The following is a 20,214-nucleotide window of genomic DNA, read 5'->3' as shown; positions in this document are numbered from 1 at the left end:
AACGTCCGAAGTTGCCAGTTCGATTAATTGTGAAAAAAAAATTGGACACAAACTAGTAACAGTTTTTGCATGGCGGCTTACGGAGTTTCGCCCGTTGTAGGTTTAGTTTTAATTTTTTCCATTGAAATTATCTTTCTTTCCATTCATAATTGGATCACGAAATTCCTTCGTTATCAGGTAATCTTGTAATTTTTATTTGACCTCGATATAGACTGTACTTTATTTATTATTAATTTTTTTGTAGACGTGTTTACTTTCTGTAGCAGACAAAAATGGATGTTGTAGAGGAAACTGGCGGGCTGATAAGGGAGCCCGCCAGTTTTTGTCTGCTACAGAAAGTAAACACGTCTACAAAAAAATTAATAATAAATAAAGTACAGTCTATACCGAGGTCAAATAAAAATTACAAGATTACCTGATAACGAAGGAATTTCGTGATCCAATTATGAATGGAACGGAAGATAATTTCAATGGAAAAAATTAAAACTAAAACTACAATGGGCGAAACTCCGTAAGCCGCCATGCAAGAACTGTTACTAGTTCGTGTCCAATTTTTTTTTCACAATTTCATCGAACTGGCAACTTCGGACGTTAGCCAACTCTATCAATAGATGGCTACACTGTTTAGTGGATCCTGGATCGTCTGCTGTAGAAATTCACCGAGACGTGTTCAGCGAGGAGTTAATTGTTCAGTGCGTTCCGTTTTAAACATTCTTTTGGCTACTCGTTAATACACTAAAATTTGCCATTTATTCGTACCAACCTGAGCGACACTTTTTCACGACACACACGATTGTTTGAAAGTTGATTTTTCACTAGACGTCATTTGAATGTACAGTTTAGTATATTTGCATGTTATTTCCTTCAGTTTTTATTTGCTTTCAGACAGTGTTTTCATATCTTTAGGTGCAGTTCCTATCCACAGCCCCCAGTCCTACTCTCCTACAGTGTGCAAAAATAGACAGTTGAAAAAGTCTTCTTATTGTGCTAATCTGCACAATGCCAGATTCATGTAAGCAATCTTGAAATCACCTATAAATAGTAATGTTGGTTTATATGTGGCTTTCATATTCAAATCTATGACACATAATTATATTAGCTAAACTGTTATTGAACATAGGACTACTCTGTATTAAAATACTCTTTCCTTAAGAAAATTTGCAGCTGTGGATTTTCTTTAGATGACTCTTGTATCGGAAATATTTTCCTGTTTCTTGGAACCAGGAACATAGGACGTCTTGATGCCAACCAAGTGTCATTGGAAAGATTGTAAATGATGTTAAGGTATTTGACAAATCTGTAATTGTGTTAATAAAGTGACTTTTTTGGTATTCCTAAATTAGCTGGAGAAACCTAAAGTTGGAGGACAATACATTTGTTTCCCGTTACTAGTTTTGTAAAACAAATGGTAAATTGGTAAAATGAAACAACATGTGACCTATTACTTTAAATAAATTGTTTTCAAAAGTGGAGATTGATTCCAAATCTTCAGCTTCCCAGGCAGACACCCATCCACGAAGCCATGGGTGATAGATGATATCCACTGCGGGCAAAACTGCGTTTTAAATTGGTATCACTTTTACAAAACCAATCAGGTATAACAAAAATGGCATTTTTTAAATTTTTTATATAGAATTATGTTGATTCATTGCTTCATTGGACAGCAGATTTAGATCACTTGTCTATTCTGAAAGAGATCATGTGTCTCAACGAAAATGGCTCTCCGTTTGCGACATCAGACCTCTCCAGTGTGTCATTCTTATGCAGAACTCTTGAAATCAAGTTGAAAGTTTAAAACCATCTCAGGAAAATCTCAGGAAATCTCACAAAACCAGGAAAAGTTGGCCCTTCTTCAAATTAATAAAGTCAAATAAGACTAAAACTCATGGTTCAATTATTTGGACACTTTACAGGTATTTCATACACTTCAAAGTAGTAACCCTTTCGTAGTTTTTACGCCACATCACTTGTGCCGGCTTGGTTTTAGTTAACCTTATTCTCAATTTTATGACTTGTTTTCCAAGATATGTTGAAATTGTGTGCCGTATTTGATGTTCCTAGATGTAGTGAAATAATATTGTAACGAATGTCATTTTAATGTGTATGTTTTTCCTATTGCTTTCTATATGTGACCGCTAGATGGCTTTTTCTAGCGTGGTCTTATTATTCTAGAGCTAGTCAGTTCTCGCCTGTACGTTGTCGGTTTAGCGTTGTATGTTTCTCGGCTGGTGTATTGTTGCTATTTCTTTAGTGTAATTTAGTTTTATCCATTAGGGCACCATTGGAAGTAGTGTTAGAATTATTTAGAGTAGTCCAATGGTGAAAGGGACCTATATGTTTGCGCCTTGTGTCGTCAGGCCAACATTTATGTAACTTTGGCTTTGGGCTGTAAGCATCAACAAGTGTTTATTGCCTCAAACAATTCTACCTGTGACAATATCTTGTCTTGAGAATCGAAATCGTTGAACAGAAAGAATAAGCTGTCGGCAGAAGGCATGGCATATCTATCAAAACTGTATTTTTTTTTTTAGTTTATCATATAACTCACAATGTTTTTTTTTTTTTCCTTTATTTTTTTTTTTAGAAAGAAGATTTAAATGCCTCCAAAAAAAGAAGCTACCCAAGAATCTAAACCTCTTATTGGATGTATTGGTACAAGTCTGAAAATAGTTGGACTCCTGGCTGTTGGTAAGTGAGATCTTCCAAAAATCATGATATATGATCATCACATCTTCCAACTTTGCATAGGCAAGTCTACCTTTTTCAATGTGCTAACAAAAAGTGCAGCACCTATAGAGAATTTCCCACTTTGCACCATTGATCTGAATGAAAATAAGTGTTCTTTTAGTGTTTATAAACACAAATTTTGGTAACTGTCATATTAAACTTTTGGTCTGGTGTTCAAATAAGGTAGCAGTTCCAGATGAAAGGTTTGATTGGTTGCTTCAGCATTATAAACCCTCAAAGTAAAGTTTGAAGAATCATATCATTCATCCATTGTATTCTTGATTGTTTTTCACTTCATCACAGTCCCAAATTCACTATTTACTGGATCAGAAGCTCATACAGCTGGCAGCAACAGAAATTATGTTCATACTAAAGGCAGTCTTTCTTAAGTGTTATATTTACAAAACATGCATGACTGTGGATGTAATGAATATTTGATAAACATACCATAAATTTCAGATAAATAATCCTTCAAAATACCAGCGTAAATAACCCCCAAAATTGAGAAAAATTACAAGCAGTGATTCAACTTTTCAGAGATAAGGCACCTATCGAAAGATATCTCATTAATGAAGGCCGACTTCTTGCACTCTTGCAGGCCTACCAACTGTTCTTCTCTAATTGTAAAATTATAACCATTCAATTGAGGAATTTTGAATAGATTCTGCACTGCCATCTATCGTCAATTTAATCAGTAATTAAGCCCGACTTTTTGTACAAAAAGTTGCCCTTATGTTTCCGTTTATTTAAAAAACGGCTGGTTTAGCGAAAAACCAACAGCATAATTAAAATCAGCGTTCAGTTTTAATAATGCCGTGTGATTTTTTTTGAATTTCAAGAGATGTCGTGTTTTGCAGATTTTGAGGAAAGTGGGAGGGTATACCCTTCCCACTTTTTCATTTTTGGCCAAATTTTACATTTTGCTTAAAATATATGATTTCGATTCAGAATTGAATGATAATCACGGAAATCAAGTTTATTTTTCCAATGATCTCATAGCTTTTTTTTAAATAAACGTAAAAAACGAAGTTAGTGTTCTAACAGCACTTTATTTGAGTTTGTTTTAAAAACGGCTGGTTCAACAAGAAATCTATTAACTTAATCGAAATCAGCGTACAATTTTGATTATTCTGTGTGATTTTTTGTTCTCCAAGGCTATCGGGAACTTTGCAAACACCGGGAGCCGTTGAGTTAAAAAAAAGTCGGGCTTATTTTGTCGGGCTTATTCTATTTCCCATTTGTGCAGTTAGGAAAACTAGATGGCGGTGCCGTTCCTCTGGATTGAGTATGCTGGTTACATGGAAGCATGAAGTTCATGGATGGTGCAAGTTAAATCGGTGTTAGCAGTGTTTCTTAAGTTTGCTGTGTTTTAAAGGATTGTTCGTCTTAAAATCAACGGTAGTTTATCTGCTATAATATATTTCTATTGTTATGTATGTATTGGAAGTGTAACACTTCAAAATTATTGCATATGGAAGCCAACAGACTTTCCTTTGTTATCAGCTAATCGAACTGCAGACCCTGAGAATAGTGAGCTATCCATGTCTCTGTTTTCCAGCATGCCATACCTCACAGAAAAACTTCCTATTTCATTTTAGCCTACCATCAAATGGAATAGCATGATTATTTATACAATGATCATTTCTATGAAGCCAAATGCCTGTGGATTCTGACGCTGAAGATCTACAATGACCAAAATTCCTTAGAATGGTACACCATCTGATTTGTGTTATTTATTGCTCAAAGAATTGTGCAACATTGAATTAATAATATTTCTCATCTTTTAATTGCAGTCTTCATGTATACATGTACTATGTTTTGCTGTCTGTCAACCAACATCAACCCATTCAGCCAGTATTCTCTGCTTGTCAACTTAGCCAACAATCAACCATCAGTATTGAATGCATCCACTCCTAAAACCTTCACTACTCAAACAACTATCTTCCGTAGACTTCAACACCCAATCAAGGTTTTTTTTTAGAATAGTTAATTTCTCTGCCATTACACTAATGTGGTATGATTTGCTATTACAGATCTTTTTAAAACTTTTTCATCGGATCCCATTTCGACCAGTGCCGCAGTCTTCGTGATCGTAACCGGTCAACATGCATAGACTTAAATGCCATCGCCTCATTGTGGTATTTTAATTTAACCTATTATTTAGCAATCTCATTTTGGTATAAAAATTTCTATCCTAGAGCTGCCAATTGTTCATCATCTTTTCCAACCAAAAATCGCCGTTCTAATACAAATCATCCAGTCATGCGTCGCTACAGAATTTACCACGTAAGTTTTATTTGATTCGCATTCAAAACTAATTATATCAGTGTTCTTATTTATTGTATTTGCTATTTAGGTGACGTCTACTTTTACTGATACATGGCAGCGTGGAAGATTCTTGGACTGAAAAAATACTCGTGGCGGGGGCGTACAGAGCAACGTGGATCGTCACACTTTTTCTGTGGTATTGTTTGTTGTTGCTAGTTAACCCGTTGGCTGCCACCCATTTGCTCCCCTTTTTTTTTGTAGCTGTAGGGACCGGGCGCGCTGCTCTGCCCTATGGGGTGGAGCAGTTGCAATGCCCTTGCCCGCCGCAAGGCGGTTAGGCAATGCACCATTAGGGACTTCTCTTTGTTCGATGCAGTGATGGTTACCTGAGGGTGTGCATTCCCTGTAAAGGTTTCCATCATTGTGTCAGCCCGGACTTGTCTTCGGACAAGTTCCATCAATCGTGGATCCTTCAGACAACGATGCGTAGTGAGTAGAAAAAACAATCTACGGGTTGTATGGCGTGGCAGCCAACGGGTTAACTAATTGTTTATGTGTATGCATGTTTGTAGTTATGTATGTATGTATAGTTGAAATATGTAATGTATAAAAGTGGTGGAATTGAGGGTGGAAGGCGGGATAATACAGAATCAATTCTATTTATAACTTTGTATTCATGTTTTATTTTAAATGTTGAAAAAGAAACTATTTTTTGAGATATTACAATTAAAGCCATCATTAGGCAATATACATGTACAAGTACTTAACCACAATTTCAATTTGAACTAGAAATTCCTATCATTTACAGCTTTTAACGCACCAGATGTATTAAAGGCTCTCATGTTCACGCTTGACTTCCTCTTGATCCTTTTGATATTCTCAAAGTACTGACACTTAAGTAATTTTGTCGACGTTATTCAAATTTTTGAAAATCATTCTATCGATATATTTTGTAAACTGTTCACATTTGTGACGCCACTGGTAAGAAAACCATTTGATAAACTTAACTGCCTATTGTGTTCAAGTTTACTTTCAAAACAAGAAAACAATGGTATAACATGGTATTTTGACAAGAGATAACTTGTCAACAAGGAAATCATGTTGAGTATTTCAAGATACTGGGGAAAAGGGTTAAGTTTCAATCTATGCAACAACAAAAAAATTTGAATTTTTTTCTAAAAACCTTAGAAAGTAGCTTAACACGTTCATTTACTGTGAAGGTATTTTGCCTTTAACAGAGAGGAACAATGAAGTCTAATAGCACGTCAAGAAGGTAGTTTAACTTAAATACTCCACTCCCAAAACATTTCGATGCTGGATGTGGGCTGCGGCTCAATGCTCTAACTGGTAGTAGGTACATAAAGGGTGAAATAAATTAGCAAAAACTTCCTGTAACAGCATTGAGCATCCCAGAAATCCAAAAACAAGTGTGGGCTAAAAAATTAGTCCAATGTTCAACAAATAACAGACATAATCATGGTTGAAATATCAAACATGCTTTCTTTCCATTCTTACCAATAAATGCTGCTTTCCCATTTTTTGCCAAATGCTGACAATTCAAGTCCCAGGATGATGACAAAATGTTTCCAATTCTACAGGTCAGATTGGCTGTTCTAGGTGAAACCAAATAATTGCTGTACCACCATTGGTTGTTCAGGACAAGAATGCTTGTACTACTTACCGACTTCGATAAAAATGCAACACCAAGTGACAAAAAGACAAGGAGGTCGTTATGAAATCGCTTAAAACAACGACGAGAAATAACTATAAATAATTTAATATGAGCACTGACAGTTTCAACAAAGACTCGACGCTTTCGTGTAGGTTGCAAAAATTGTTCTATCACGAAAATGTCCGATTGGTAGAAATTGGAAAATGTACTTTTAAAAAGGTAGTATCCTTATTTATAAAGGAAATGGATCGGAGTCGTTCCAAAGTATTATAAACATGCATATGCAAATTTAAAATACCGTAAGACCCATCAGACAACACTACGTGGTAAATGCTGGCTAGTACCATGCTAGTTAGTAGTTAGGTACGGTAGTACACTCGCTTCCATAAATATGTAGGCCACCGCCCGCGGGTTGTACCGCTTCAAAAATACCTTTATGCGCGCCTTTATGGTATATTCGACAATAGAGTAGGAAGGGGTTACATATGAAATTTTCCGCTAAAATAAAAAACTTTGTTTTGCTGACCCATCCCTCAAGTTTATTTTCTTCCTTTCACAAGCTTAAGTAAACATTCCGTAAAGGTATATTTGAAGCGGTACAACCCGCGGGCGGTGGCCTACATATTTATGGAAGCGAGTGTACCTACAACCACAGAGACAACGGGATAAAGGAAAGAGGTAAGAATCATTATCGCTATAACGTTGCCAGATCAGGGTTGAAAAACCTAAAATTTCAGGAAAAAAAAACAAAAACAAAAGAGATATAGAAGCTATATTATCTAACTCTCTGAAAAAAGTATTAGATTTTTTTGTCTGAAAACCCCAAATAACCATCTGAACAAAATATAAGGTTCGCAAATATCATATTGGCAAACCTATATTATATGCTTGGTGTAATCATTAAAGAAGATCGATGGAACAGCTTTTTGTTTACCAAACTAAGTCGATTAAATAGGAGTACTTGAGTAAATGTATGATTGTAAATTAAACACCTCCTTTGAAAATATCCCTCTACCTCCTCCCAAAATATCTGGACGGCCTACATTTTCAAATTACAAACAATTACGACCAGTAGATAATTCATGGCTACAGGTAAAATCAACAAATGGTATATTATTCAACAACTTTGTTAATGTGTAACTGATTTACCTTTCAAATGATTGGATGCAATTTATTTCAAGATATTCCAACTGCAACCAGTATGGTATGAAACATATGGTCAAGTCTAACCTGTAGAAAGTCAATTATACATTATAACCCCAATACCAAAGCAATAAATAATGTAGTTATACTCACTTACTGATTCATGAGCTGTTAGATTTGAAGTTTTGGTTAGACTATTGGTGTTTATGGTGCTTTCATACAAGCAGACTTGTGCATTGAAGCTACAACATGTGAGATCAGCTGAGAAAAACTTTCATTGTTGAGATGAAATTTAATAAAATGAGTGTAGCCCACATTTTACTACCATGGTGGAAGTCTTTGACATTGTCATAACAACCAATCAAACTACACTTTAGTTCCAACAAGAATAATTTCAACAGACTTCAGAATTATACCATAATTTGATACGAATTTGCTTTTTCAGACATTGAAAAAACCATAGGGTTTTCAAAAGTACTAGGAATTTCTAGAATGAAAACCCTTGCTCTTAAGTCTTAACTGTGACGACAACTAAAATGGTGGAATTTCACCATAGCCCACTGGATGTATAAGTTCAAGCACGTGGATGAACCATAAATTTCTACTGCAGACGATCCACTAAACAGTGTAGCCATCTATTGATAATATATCTAGTTTTAATTGATTAATTAAGCTCGACAATTTAAGCCCAACTTTTTGCTAAAAAAATCGGCTTAGAATTTTGACTTGGAATTCAATAAAACTTAACCTTTAACAACCAAAATCATGACCTAATTCAGGATAAAATATTAGTTTTCCACATAATTAATCGATTTTTGGATAAAACGGAATCAGATTCGCAAACACTTGGAATCAGAAAAACCCCCAAAACTAAGTTTTGAAAAGGGAAGCACTTATTTTTCTTTTTTTTTTAACAGGTAGTTTGACGAGAAAACAAACAACTTAATCGAAATCAACGTTCTATTTGGATTATGCCGTATGCTTTTTGTCGAATTCCACGAGATGTCGTTTTTCCAGATTTTGACAAAAGTGGGAAGGCCCTTCCCACTTTTCCATTTTTGGCCAAATTTCAACTTTCGCTTAAAATACATGATTTCAATTCAGAATTGAATGCTAATCACGGAAATCAAGTTTATTTTTCAATGAACCTTATACTTACTGTAAAAATAAGTTCCACACGCGGAGAAGTAACGGGATTAACGATACACAAACACAAAAGACAACGACCTAACGTAAACGCAATAGAAATTACTCATAATTCATAAACACGGTCTTTAAAAAAGTCCGTTGCTAGACCACGGCCTTCAAAAGTAAGTTCGCGGCCTGATTTCGGATACTTTTCGTAATTTTTCGTCTAACGCCACCTATCGTTAAATAAATCATACCCGAAACTCAGATCGGTCGTCTAAATCGCTCGGCAATCTCCTTCCGTTCAGCCCAAAATTACGGGGTAATCGACGTTAACTGCAGCGTTATCTTCTCCACAAGACGATATCCCCGCGTTCTAACTTGGAAGGTAAGAAAACGTATAAAAGATTGATGGAGGGCCCTATGCGAAAAAGAAATAACACCATCTATCGGGAGAAATCTCAGAAAAAATGTAGGGTCGGTCGACATGACTCATGAGGAGACATGTATAGTATGCCATTCCGTTTTGCAAGAATCCCTATCGGGAAATTTTTTAGGAAAATTTTTTTCAAATAGTTTTTTTTTCTTGCACGTCTGAATGCCGTTGGAGAACCCAAGATAGCACGCATAGTTTCATGACAGCAAGCATAAGTGTGGCAATTTTGTCTGTCCCGTTAGAATCTTGTATGGTTGAATACGAATTAATCTTCAAATTGCCAAAATTCGAATAAAAACTTCTTTGTCTATGCCGATTGTGGAAGGAAGAACATCCAGAAGTCTGCCTCTCAGCTCAGTATTCACGTATTCGTTGTCTAACATTGTCAAAATCCAATCTTGCATCTGAATAACAAAATTATTAGAAACATTATTTTCTATGGAAGTGCATTATCCTAAGAGGTGCCTCACGTTTTTCTTAACTACAGCCCACTGTGGTTGGCCGAACAGGTGACTCATGCCAAGTGAGAAATATTCCCAAAGATTTTCTCTTAATTTCTTGGACTGATCGTCCTTACTCAGTTGACGATGGAACACTAGCGTATCAGATATGACACCCACGACCAGAGCAAATAAATCCATCAGACTAAGAAAATTCTGGTAATAAAAATAATTAGTAGGTTAGTAGAGTAATGTCCAAAGAAATATTACCTGATCTTCAGCTAGAGGTTTCATCGCTGTTAGTTGAATGTACGACATAAACTGCAAAAGGAAGCTGTGCGACGATTTGAAATTCGCACCGATACATTGGTGAACAAGTTCCGCGGTCTCATTGTCCAGTCTGAATGCATAATTGATCAGTATAGTTAAACAGTTCTTTGGAAATAGACAAATAGTGTCTTACTGTGGTAAATAGAGCGCAAGTTGCAACGCTTTCAGAAGAAACTCCAAAGCCGCTTTAGAGTGTGATTCGTTTGAGGCAAAGAGAAGCGTTGCAATCAACTTTTTAGCTGTGCTGGTCGACGGGACGCACAATGAGCGATGCGCGCCCGACACTAAGCAAAAACAACTTGCAAAATGTTTTAGGGATTGGAAATCATCGGCTAGAATCGGAAACAGTTTCACTAGAATATTAGCAATGGTTTCCTTCACTTCAGCGGGGATTTGAGGATCGACAGTATTTAAGGAGTGTCGTAATCGAGTTAAGATTACTGAAATCTGCGTTTGTTCATTGTCCAATAGCACATAAAGGAATTCTTGCACAGATTTCACCGGCAGCGCCTTACAGATGGATCCCAGGTACGAAAGAGCAACGACGGCTGATCTTCCCTAAAAATCAAAAATGAAGTATTAGTTTCTTGAGATACTAAATATTCTTTTCTCACGTCTAGAGGATCTTTGGCGAAAACATTTTCGGCAATAGTCTGGGCGGAAAAAGAGTGAGGAACTTGGCTGAACACGATTTCCATGAATTCCGGCTCCAGATTCTATAAAAAAATTCGATAAAAATTAATGGGGCCCGCTAGAATATTGAATAAAACACACGTATTGTTGCGCTATTGGTAAAAGTGACATCCAGTTCAGAGGAGGTAAAGGCCTTTCAAACGGTCCGCCAAGCACTTTAAAGGCAACGGACATCCTCACTCGACTGACTGAATTGATTTCGCAAATTCGCTGCATGTAGACAACCAAAGCAGCCAGGACACTGTCTTCTTTCAGTGAACTGTGAGATTCGTTGAAATTAGGAAATCATAAAACTTGCACATATAAGATTTTTACGAAGAATAGTTGGATGGTTCGTTTTTCTTCGTGGCATCGTTAGCTGCTTTTTTATAAATCCAGATCGGCATTGATCGGATTTCTTCTTCGATCAGATGAGAAAGCAGGGTGGTGAAACCATTCATTACAATTTCGTCATCATAGAAATCCATAAGTTTCATCCAACAGAGGCCCGGAAGATAGTCGAGGACATCTTCAGCCTTAATGACAGTTTCTGTTTTACCGGGTGGCAGATATTTTGCAGGCACTTTCAAATCGTCCTTGCTCGAATCGGGCATGCATTTCAAATTGAAATCTTTCTTGGGAAAACGACTTAAAGATCTGTGCAAAAGACAAGCTAAAGTAAATTACAGAATAATATTTGTCACTTCGAGCACAAACCTGAGTGCGATGCAACGAGCTTCCGGCGAACTCGCCGTAGTAGATATTCGAAACAATGTTGTTATGGCTTGATGGATAAATTCGTCATATTCCTCATTGTCGATCCTCAATTCGGCTGTCAGTCCAAGTAAATGGCAGACTTCAGATACTACAGACGTTCGATTATCCTGATTTAGTTTTGGTGCTAGAAGATCCCATACGGATTTCAGATCAACAACTTCGGCACGACACAATGATACCAGACTGCGGAGGGATAGAGTGGCAATTGTGGCACTGCTGACAGTGCTTATTTTGCCAAGAGAAGAGTTGAGCAAATCCGAAATTATGGATAGCAGTTCCGCCCCATACTTGTCTGATCTAAAACACAAGTGAAGAAAGAATGATGTAGTTATAAGGCTTAATTTATTTTTACCTATTTTTACAGATGATGTCAATTGCTGTCGCTTTCGCGATAAGGAATTCTTCTGTTTGTTGTTGGTCCGTATTCAAAACTTTCTCCAAATACGGATATACACGATCCTCTACTTTCCACAATTCGGCAAGTAATCGAGTTCTCACAGGTCTTAGCTGTGGGCTAGAAGACAATGCCTCAAAAATCTGGAGCACTCGTGGTACGCAGGTCTTAAAAAGGGAAATGGCAAAAGGGATAGTAGAATCTTGGAAGCTAAAACATTTTGACAGTTACGAATAATTACCTTGTCTATTGCTAACGAAGGAAGATGATAAAGAATAGCAAGTTTGGCTTTTCCGTTTGAAGGTGTAGTTAGTTTCTTCAAAAGTAGTGTTAGCAACGATTTTGCATATAACTTAGTGGACGAAACGTATTCAACAGCAGCTTCTAATGCAGAAATGTGCCCTGAACGCCAAAACACAGCGCAATTCAATAAAAATATTGCATCGGATAAAGACGAGCGATCACATGACCGACAAGAATCCGAAAGATTTTGTGGCAAATGATGTTCGAAGCGTTTAGCGAGTTCTGCTGTAGCTAATGCTATTTGTATGCTCGATTCCGAACGAGACAAATAATGAATATACCGCGTTGACTTAGGGCTATCCGATAGGGCCTTATCGGATGCCAAAAACGGTGCTGGTGTTGACTCAACAATTTCTATTACATTCGATTCCAATTTGGTTGAATACGGGAATATAGGCAAAACCGCACATTGAAGTATACCCCAGACGTATGGGTTGCAGTGCTTTTTTGCAAGGCTTCGGCAAAAATCTAAAAGAGGTTCATAGCAATTGGCATGGCACCCCAGCAGAAACTGACCAACCATGACCACGATTGGTTCCACTTCTAATGCGCAATTGTCGATGAGCTGTTTCAGCAAAAAAACGCAGTGGTGAATCCCGAATCCAAATTTGTTGTGGCATGTTTGCATGGCGGAAATTAAGAGGATAGCTAATATGCTAGCTAAATCATCTTCACCTTTTTGTGTAATAGCATAGTCACACAACTGCTGTACACACATAAGGTGGAAGTTGCTGCTGATTTTCTCATGATTCTAGAATGACCATATTTAAAACATAATTCAGAAATATTCTTTACATAAAAATCTTAATTTATAAACACCTGTTGATGTTGCCACACCAAAGTTTCCAATAACCAATCAATGATTAAGGGATTTTTTCCAACATGCAACTTCCCCACAAGTGTGCACAGAAGAGAAGTACGTGCCTCATAGCGTCCATGACATAAGATGTAAATCACAAATGGTTTGATTTCCTTTAATGCTTGAACTTCAAACATTCCACATGAAATGATGTTGCTGATTTGTTGCATTATGTAAGGCCACGAATCAGGTTGCATCTCATACAATGAAATGAAAGGATGGCGTCCTCCCCGATACGACCCTCGTAGCATCAACTGTGCAACAGTGTCAGTCAAGAGACCATAATGTCTGCAAAATAAAATAATATTTAGTTACTTCTAGTTTGGCTATACTTGGGTTACCCCAGTAATTTACCTAGCTGTGGCAGCACTTGAGAGTAATGCGGTGATGCTTTCATTTATCCCGAGGTGTCCATTAAAGGTCAAATTGAGAACAGCATGGCTGGCCTCAAAAGCCACTGCGTAGTCAGGGTCCCCACAATGATTCCACAAGAAAGTTAATTCAATTATTTTTTCACCATCTTTATGATCTAGTTCTATGAGTTTGTTTGTTAATTGGTGTTCCACATCGCTAAACACCTAAATTTGTGTGATATCATCAGACAAAATATCAAGAATGTTAATCAATATTCTCAGACACGACATTCGAAGACAGGTTAGAAAAAAAATTTCAACATTTTTACCTGGTGAAGCAAAAAAGAATTCCCTTTGGATTGCTCAAGTTTTCGAGAAATCTTCTCCATCATTTACTTTTTATGTTGCTGATAAATAAACACACAGCTTAATCGGAAATGTGAAATTTGTTTCCGCCAGTTTGTTATGAATCTAGCGCCGTAGCCCTCTTGCCCACCAGCCACCACTACGAAGTTTTAGCTACTACCGTCTGCCAAACTTTTGCATCTCGCTAAAACAACAAACTATTTCAAAATTGTTTATGTTTGATTCGATTCTGGGGATACATGTATTGCATTTTCATTACTTCATGGAAACATTAACTAAACATTATAATAAACAATATTATAACAATGAAATCGTTGTTCGTTTTTACAGTTGTTAACTGTGACTGATAGATGTCATGGCAAACATAAGTTGAAAATAATTCAAACACTTGAAAACAAATACAGAAAAAGACATGAAATTTTGCCTTCTGTTGATAGAGTCTATTAGATACGGTGAATGCAATTTCATACGTCCTGCATATGATAAGTTATGCGCTAACGATTTAGTCCCACTTCCATTTCGGTTTATGGACAGTCAGCTTGTTTTTCTCTTCATCAACTCCCGATCGAAAATTTCCCGACAGACCATTGAAACTTCCTAGACCAGCCTGTTGGAAGCCTTGGCCAGCAAATTGGGAACCTCCATTGAGTCCAGAAACACTGCCAAACCCGTTCGGATTTCCGAATCCGGATAGACCGCCCAGCCCACCGTTAATGCCACCGAGCCCATTTAAACCACCAAATCCATTCACGCCGTTTATTCCTGGTGAACCACCAAGGCCCCCCAAACCACCAAGTCCATTCACTCCACCTAGTCCACTTGCACCGCTCAGGGCTCCAGTACCGAAGCTACCTGGATTGAAATTATTTACCCCAGCGAGCCCACTAGGGCCGCCGAAGTTGGAGCCTAGACCGCCAAATTGCGTACCGGAGGGACTGAGAAATTGCTGATTTCCACCAAACTGTGCATTAACCGGATTGAGAAATTGCTGGTTCCCACCAAACTGTGCACTAGACGGATTGAGAAACTGTTGGTTCGCACCAAATTGTCCAAACGAAGGATTCTGGAATTGTTGATTTGCAGCGAATTGCGAACCGGACGGGTTCAAAAATTGTTGATTGCCACCGAACTGCGAAGCTGAAGGATTAAGAAATTGTTGATTTCCACCAAACTGCGCACCCGTTGGATTAAAGAATTGCTGCTGGTTGCCTCCAAATTGCGATCCTGAAGGATTAAGAAACTGTTGGTTACCACCGAGTCCACCCAATCCACCGAACGATCCGAGTCCCGCGCCTGTTTGCTGTCCGAAATTAGACCCCAACCCGCCTAGTTCAGCCACACTTGCCGCTGTTTGAGGTGCCGTGTCAGGTGACGCATCTGCAACAGTCAATCGCATTCAATTTATTATTTCTTCAAGAAATTCGTTTTGCAGTTTCACACGCTTACCTGGTAGAGTATTCCGAATGGCTTGCAATGAATTGGTTAGCATGCTCTGCAGACCTCCAGGTGTGCTATTTAATTCAGTGATAAACGCTTCGGCCGTTGATGGACACTTGGTAAATTGCTCGCGACACCTATTGGTATCCCGATGTGCCACACCCCATAGAGCCGCTTCAATAGGTGCATAAGCTCCAAATTCTTGAAACCGCATCAATTGCAAAACGCTAAAAGAATCACACACACACACACAAAAAAAACACGTAGAAAGCCTTGAGCAAGACTTACTGAATACGAAACTTATGAGCCGTTTAATAAAGAATAGAATCTTACCCTAAAATAGACCGGAAGGTGCTCGGATGTGAAAGATTTAACGCCCCTTGTGCGTTTTCATTTAATGAGGGAAATACGGTTGGAGGAACCAGAGCGCTAGTGCGATTAAATAGACCTCTACCGAATGCAACAGCAACCAAAACATAAATGTTTGTTAAACGAATGTTGACTATATATGCGTAAAGAAATAGAAAGTTTACCTGTTGGCCATAAACTCGCAAGCTAAACGCGATGCGCATTTCATTCGATCCAGTTCGACAACAGTCTTTACCATGTTATTGACCTGTCCAACTCCTTGCCTATAGTCATGAATCAAGTGCAGAGTTACTAGAAAGCTCTTTTTGATATTTGTGTACAGTATATCAACAACTAGAAAATCGTCTGGTCAACAGGCTTTTTTCTAATCATTGGAGAAAAGTCAAACGAGTTTGGGAGCCTTCAACAATTTGCGAGTAAGAGAAAGTGTCACGTTCTGTTAGGCGTAAGTTGGAAAAAACCGTGTATAAAATAACACATTCTGGTTTATAAGGACAATGCTCTCACTTTCAAAATAAAACAAACAAAACTCTTTTCGTCTGTATGTTTGGGTATTGTACATTAACACAAAGAAGATAACGAGAAAAAACAAAAAAAAAAATGTAGGAAACTATTTACAAGATAGGAGGTGCTCCGGATGCAGCTCCCGAGCCAAGGGTACCCAAACTAGCCAAATTGGCCACGTTGGAGAGGCCTCCAAGAACGTCTCCCGTAAGGCCGTTTTGAGTGAATAGGTTTCCTGCTCCTCCGCCGAGTCCGTTGGAGCCCTGGCCGAATCCTCCAAAGCTACCTTGACCGAAATTGTTATTCAACTGTCTTTTTTCTCTGACGAGTTTGTGCATGTCGCGTGACACGACCAGATGATTAACAGCCGCTTCGACGGTGTGATAGAATTCCTCCATCAGTAAAGACGCGTCGGGGAGGTCTGGCTTTTCGACGGCACTCAAAGATTTCGTAAAGGCACCAGGCAAAAGAAGACAAACAGATGCGATTTGAATAAAGCGCCACATCATTATTATTTAAGGAATTAAAATCAGCAGCTGGGCACTAGAGGATCACGCTTCTAAGAGAAACACACATGGAATGAAAGGAGAAAACGCAACCGAAAAGAAGTATCCTCGTGCTGCGCACAACGGGGGAAAAAAGAAGGTCATCAGCTCGGGTGAAAGCCGCTTTCCACACGGATCACACGTATATGCATCACCATGTATGTGGACGCACCTCATCCGGAAAATTTCACTTTTTCCTTCATCATCTGTACCGTCTGAGACATTTTGGGTGTTTCCAACGAGTCTCTGTCCGATTGTAGGTCACAGGGGCCAGCAGCGTTGCATTGGAGTTATACTTCCCGGATCAACGTGGGAGCTGTTTGCAGATGGAGTTTTGATTCCATATTTTCTGGTGTTTAGGTCTACTATTTTGTTTTGTTTTTCTCTTCTTTTTGGATTTGAGTTTAACCAACTCTACTGACCAACGCGAATTGTATTAGCCGTTGAGAAACTTCACGAAAGGTGGCGTGCAACTATCGTTTCAATCTAAAAGAGGAGCCGCCGTGTCCGTTTCACCTGTGTATTCAAACGGTGAATCAGATCGTGAGTTGAATAGCCCAGTGTTCAAATCGAAAGCGAAATTAATGAATTCGTGTCAGAGGTTTCGGAAGGAGATGATTTTCCGATGTGGGGACAAGTAGTTGTTACAACTGAACGGACGATGAACTCAAATTTTCCCGGTCTAACGGGGAAAAAAAAAACAAGAATTAAAGGTGACATCATTTGATGTTTTTTTTAATATTTTTTGCTGAATATGCAAGAGAAAAAAACGCGCATGACGTCGGCCTCTATACCATAATCGGGTTGTACGAAAAATTGAATGTAGGCCATGTCCGTGCTCGGGTGAAAGGGGGAAGTTGCTTGTGAACACGCAAAATACGAGTTGAGGTCATCCAATTGCTCATTACCATACAGGGGGGGGTGTTTGAAGAATGGCCAAAACTACAATTGCTCTATTGACACAATCCACATTCATTTTTCGTAAATGTTAATAATCAGATTTTCCCCCGAAACGAATTAGATCCAATTCAATTCAACTTGATTTTGAACGCGGTCAACAAACACAAAGCTGTGTCTTCCTTTCAAGTATAACTACAATAATAACAAACAAAAAGGAATGACGGATCGTGAAATGAAACTGAATAAAAGTTCCTACCGCATTTTCAGCCGGACAAGGTATACTATAATGATCATGTACAGTTTCTATTCTGTATAATAGCTCGAAATTTCAATGTCTGCAAGGAACGATTTATCACTTGCGGTAGTCCATCATTTCCATATCAAACACCGAAATTATACAGTCTGGATATTAAACAATCCACACCGGAAATGGGCGCGAGGATATACAAGAAAAGCGGCTACAATAAAAAAAAAAAAAAAGGGTAACACAAGAAAAGAACATCTTCAAATCTATTATACTTACATTTATTATTATTTTTTGCTGCCAAGAAAACAGCTTGCATCTTACCGTTTTCTGTTTTGATCTCATAATTATATACAGAAACAACACAGCCATGGGTATAGACACCAACAGAAAAGACGGACGTCTTTTCTGTTGTTGTTGTTGTTTTGTTTACCTCTCGATGAGGAAATAAACGGCCGACACAGTCAGTTGAGCTCATTATTCAATTGAGTCATTACGGTGAGTTCGGTGGAGAGGGGGGGAGGTGACTCATTGAATATTCGTGATCAGGAGAGGGAAAGAGATTCAAACAAGACGAAAGATAAGCAACAATATACGAGAGAGGCAAGGAAGTTTGAGATGATGGTGCGTCACACAAACATAACAAAAGGTGAGTCATTTTTCAAAATATAAAAAAAAAATAAAAAAATAAAGGGAACTGACCGAAACGTCTGTTATGTAGGACTATAGACTAACTTTTTTCTTTTTTTACCCCCCGTTAAGACATCTGCAACAAGTTGAAGAGGAGACAAGGGGAGAGGGTATACTATATTAGGAACTGGTTTTTGGCTATATGCATGTTTCCTCGATGTGTCAGGTATCCACGTAGAGGGGTGGAAAAAGAGCAAGGGGATTGAAAAAAATATGCACCTGACTCACGACCATTTCCGGTGGATTTGTTCGTTTTGAAAAAAGAAAAAAAAAAGGGGACAAGTCCAACATAGAAAATCACTTCCAAATGTTTAGCATGATGCGGGGTTCGTTGAGCCGCTCATATGATTCAGAGCGTGCCCTCTCCCAATATTGACGATGCGGAGCATCCGACACAAAATAATCCCTTTAGAAAATGGACGGTTTCAAGAGTCAATATTGATCCTTCTTTTTTTCGAACATTTTAGTGGCCTGTTCAACAGCAGTTTGACATACGATCTATCTACATGGAATATTAAATGCTGATAGACCCTGCCTTGTTGGTGTAACTTTGTTTCATATACCTTATTCCCTATGCCTATAACCATTAGTTTTCTTTCTTATTTCTTCAAGAAAACTAGACGTCAAAATTGGTAGGTTGCGTCGCTGTTGTTTTTCTTGTTACTTATTTTTTATTTGTTTCTTTTTTTTCCCACAGAATTCTGTGCTTACACGTTTTGCAGTTGCGTCAACAAAAAATCAGAGGGAAAACGGTCGAAACAAAAGATGTTAATCGCTTGTGTATTGTTACGGGGGCAACCCCTGCTCCTTTTTCTCCCTGTTGATTGGATGATAACAAGACGTGAGCTTTTCGTTGTTGTACTCTCCCACTCACTCTCCCCCCCCCCAATTTCTTAGCTGTAAAGTCGTAATGTCCATAAGAGTCCCTCTTTTTCGACTGCTTCTCCGGATGGGAGGCTTATATATAGGAAAAGAAAGAGAAAAAAAAAGGAGATCCATCATCCACGTCCAGCGCGGTGGGGGTGTGTTTTCTTTTTCTATTTCTTCTCTTTTATTTTTTATTTTTTTCTTGTTCTTTTTCTATTCTCAACTGTATGTGCAATAGAAACCATCAAGAATGGGAACATCATTGCCGTTGTAGACACTGATACTGTACACATTCTCTTATATTGATGATATATACATATTCCCAGGTCCGAGAGTGTGTCTATAACAAGGCCAATAGATCCATCAATTGCTGACGTCATCGATAATGCGCCCTGCGGTTTTGGGCGAAACTGTCACTCTGTGTATAACCATATAGCGTCAAGAATCAAATGGAAATAAATCAAAGCAAGAAAACGGTTTCACTGTTTCTTTCAGCTTATATACGTTTCTTTCTTTTTTTCCTCACCTGATCTCAATGTCCTATATACCTGTTGCCCGTGTTGTCGTGACGGAGCCAAACAGCACAATAGCAACTGGAACTATAACCTATATAGAGTCCATTCAACAACATAGAAGGCCTTCCCTTTTTCTTTTTATTCTATAAGCTTCACTGCGGGTTAGCCATGGAAAAGTATACACACAAACTTTGGTCGGCTATATCTAGAAAGAAAAGAAACAAACTGAGAGGCCCCAGCAACGATGTGCTGTCACCTTCCGATGATCGGGCCCC

At 38.2% G+C, this 20,214-nt stretch overlaps 2 protein-coding genes and 5 long non-coding RNA genes across 24 annotated transcripts; 3 read left to right on the top strand and 4 right to left on the bottom strand.

Annotated features, from left to right (window-relative positions):
* The first annotated feature begins 582 nt into the window (after window positions 1–582).
* Window positions 583–3,267, top strand: LOC116928692. 11 transcript variants are annotated; one of them, XR_006650572.1, is made up of 9 exons: window positions 622–832; window positions 890–1,012; window positions 1,121–1,284; window positions 1,344–1,408; window positions 1,469–1,595; window positions 1,668–1,840; window positions 1,914–2,515; window positions 2,585–2,688; window positions 2,749–3,181. It is a non-coding gene; the product is annotated as an uncharacterized LOC116928692 (long non-coding RNA). The 11 variants fall into 11 exon arrangements; XR_004397366.2 differs by lacking the exon at window positions 1,914–2,515 and having other exon boundaries at window positions 583–692; window positions 907–1,012; window positions 1,668–1,913; window positions 2,749–3,266; XR_006650569.1 differs by having other exon boundaries at window positions 624–832; window positions 1,668–2,515.
* A 635-nt stretch (window positions 3,268–3,902) lies between these two features.
* On the top strand, window positions 3,903–5,132 carry LOC116928683. Of its 5 annotated transcripts, XR_006650561.1 has the most exons (8): window positions 3,903–3,917; window positions 3,974–4,125; window positions 4,206–4,257; window positions 4,326–4,437; window positions 4,521–4,696; window positions 4,761–4,865; window positions 4,926–5,013; window positions 5,084–5,132. It is a non-coding gene; the product is annotated as an uncharacterized LOC116928683 (long non-coding RNA). The 5 variants fall into 5 exon arrangements; XR_006650562.1 differs by lacking the exon at window positions 3,903–3,917 and having other exon boundaries at window positions 3,965–4,125; window positions 4,213–4,257; XR_004397356.2 differs by lacking the exon at window positions 3,903–3,917 and having other exon boundaries at window positions 3,967–4,125.
* A 794-nt stretch (window positions 5,133–5,926) lies between these two features.
* On the bottom strand, window positions 5,927–7,036 carry LOC123475454. 2 transcript variants are annotated; one of them, XR_006650564.1, is made up of 3 exons: window positions 6,677–7,036; window positions 6,511–6,608; window positions 5,927–6,429 (listed from the first exon to the last, which is right to left on the bottom strand). It is a non-coding gene; the product is annotated as an uncharacterized LOC123475454 (long non-coding RNA). The 2 variants fall into 2 exon arrangements; XR_006650563.1 differs by having other exon boundaries at window positions 6,511–6,603.
* A 147-nt stretch (window positions 7,037–7,183) lies between these two features.
* Window positions 7,184–8,808, bottom strand: LOC116928682. Of its 2 annotated transcripts, none has more exons than XR_004397345.2 (3): window positions 7,964–8,808; window positions 7,817–7,897; window positions 7,184–7,392 (listed from the first exon to the last, which is right to left on the bottom strand). It is a non-coding gene; the product is annotated as an uncharacterized LOC116928682 (long non-coding RNA). The 2 variants fall into 2 exon arrangements; XR_004397344.2 differs by having other exon boundaries at window positions 7,968–8,808.
* Window positions 8,809–8,924: 116 nt separating this feature from the next.
* On the bottom strand, window positions 8,925–14,034 carry LOC116928680 (focadhesin). The gene is made up of 13 exons (XM_032935773.2): window positions 13,832–14,034; window positions 13,504–13,727; window positions 13,110–13,437; window positions 12,229–13,041; window positions 11,946–12,154; window positions 11,534–11,890; window positions 11,153–11,473; window positions 10,919–11,096; window positions 10,759–10,860; window positions 10,278–10,702; window positions 10,085–10,214; window positions 9,845–10,030; window positions 8,925–9,778 (listed from the first exon to the last, which is right to left on the bottom strand). The coding sequence occupies exons 1-13, from the start codon at window positions 13,892–13,894 to the stop codon at window positions 9,647–9,649; spliced, it is 3,468 nt and encodes a 1,155-aa protein (XP_032791664.2). The 5' UTR covers window positions 13,895–14,034; the 3' UTR covers window positions 8,925–9,646.
* Window positions 14,035–14,066: 32 nt separating this feature from the next.
* LOC116928681 (nuclear pore complex protein NUP214) lies at window positions 14,067–16,771 on the bottom strand. The gene is made up of 5 exons (XM_032935774.2): window positions 16,293–16,771; window positions 15,839–15,937; window positions 15,639–15,755; window positions 15,315–15,532; window positions 14,067–15,245 (listed from the first exon to the last, which is right to left on the bottom strand). The coding sequence occupies exons 1-5, from the start codon at window positions 16,685–16,687 to the stop codon at window positions 14,371–14,373; spliced, it is 1,704 nt and encodes a 567-aa protein (XP_032791665.2). The 5' UTR covers window positions 16,688–16,771; the 3' UTR covers window positions 14,067–14,370.
* Window positions 16,772–16,905: 134 nt separating this feature from the next.
* Window positions 16,906–19,753, top strand: LOC116928684. Of its 2 annotated transcripts, XR_006650560.1 has the most exons (5): window positions 16,906–17,899; window positions 17,966–18,105; window positions 18,225–18,516; window positions 19,025–19,189; window positions 19,255–19,753. It is a non-coding gene; the product is annotated as an uncharacterized LOC116928684 (long non-coding RNA). The 2 variants fall into 2 exon arrangements; XR_004397359.2 differs by having other exon boundaries at window positions 17,966–18,516.
* Window positions 19,754–20,214: the final 461 nt, after the last annotated feature.

The sequence above is a fragment of the Daphnia magna genome, linkage group LG8, assembly GCF_020631705.1.
Source record: "Daphnia magna isolate NIES linkage group LG8, ASM2063170v1.1, whole genome shotgun sequence".
Classification (NCBI taxonomy): Eukaryota; Metazoa; Arthropoda; class Branchiopoda; order Diplostraca; family Daphniidae; genus Daphnia; species Daphnia magna.
Note: the sequence above shows the minus strand (reverse complement) of the source record. Positions and strands in the feature narration are given on the sequence as shown.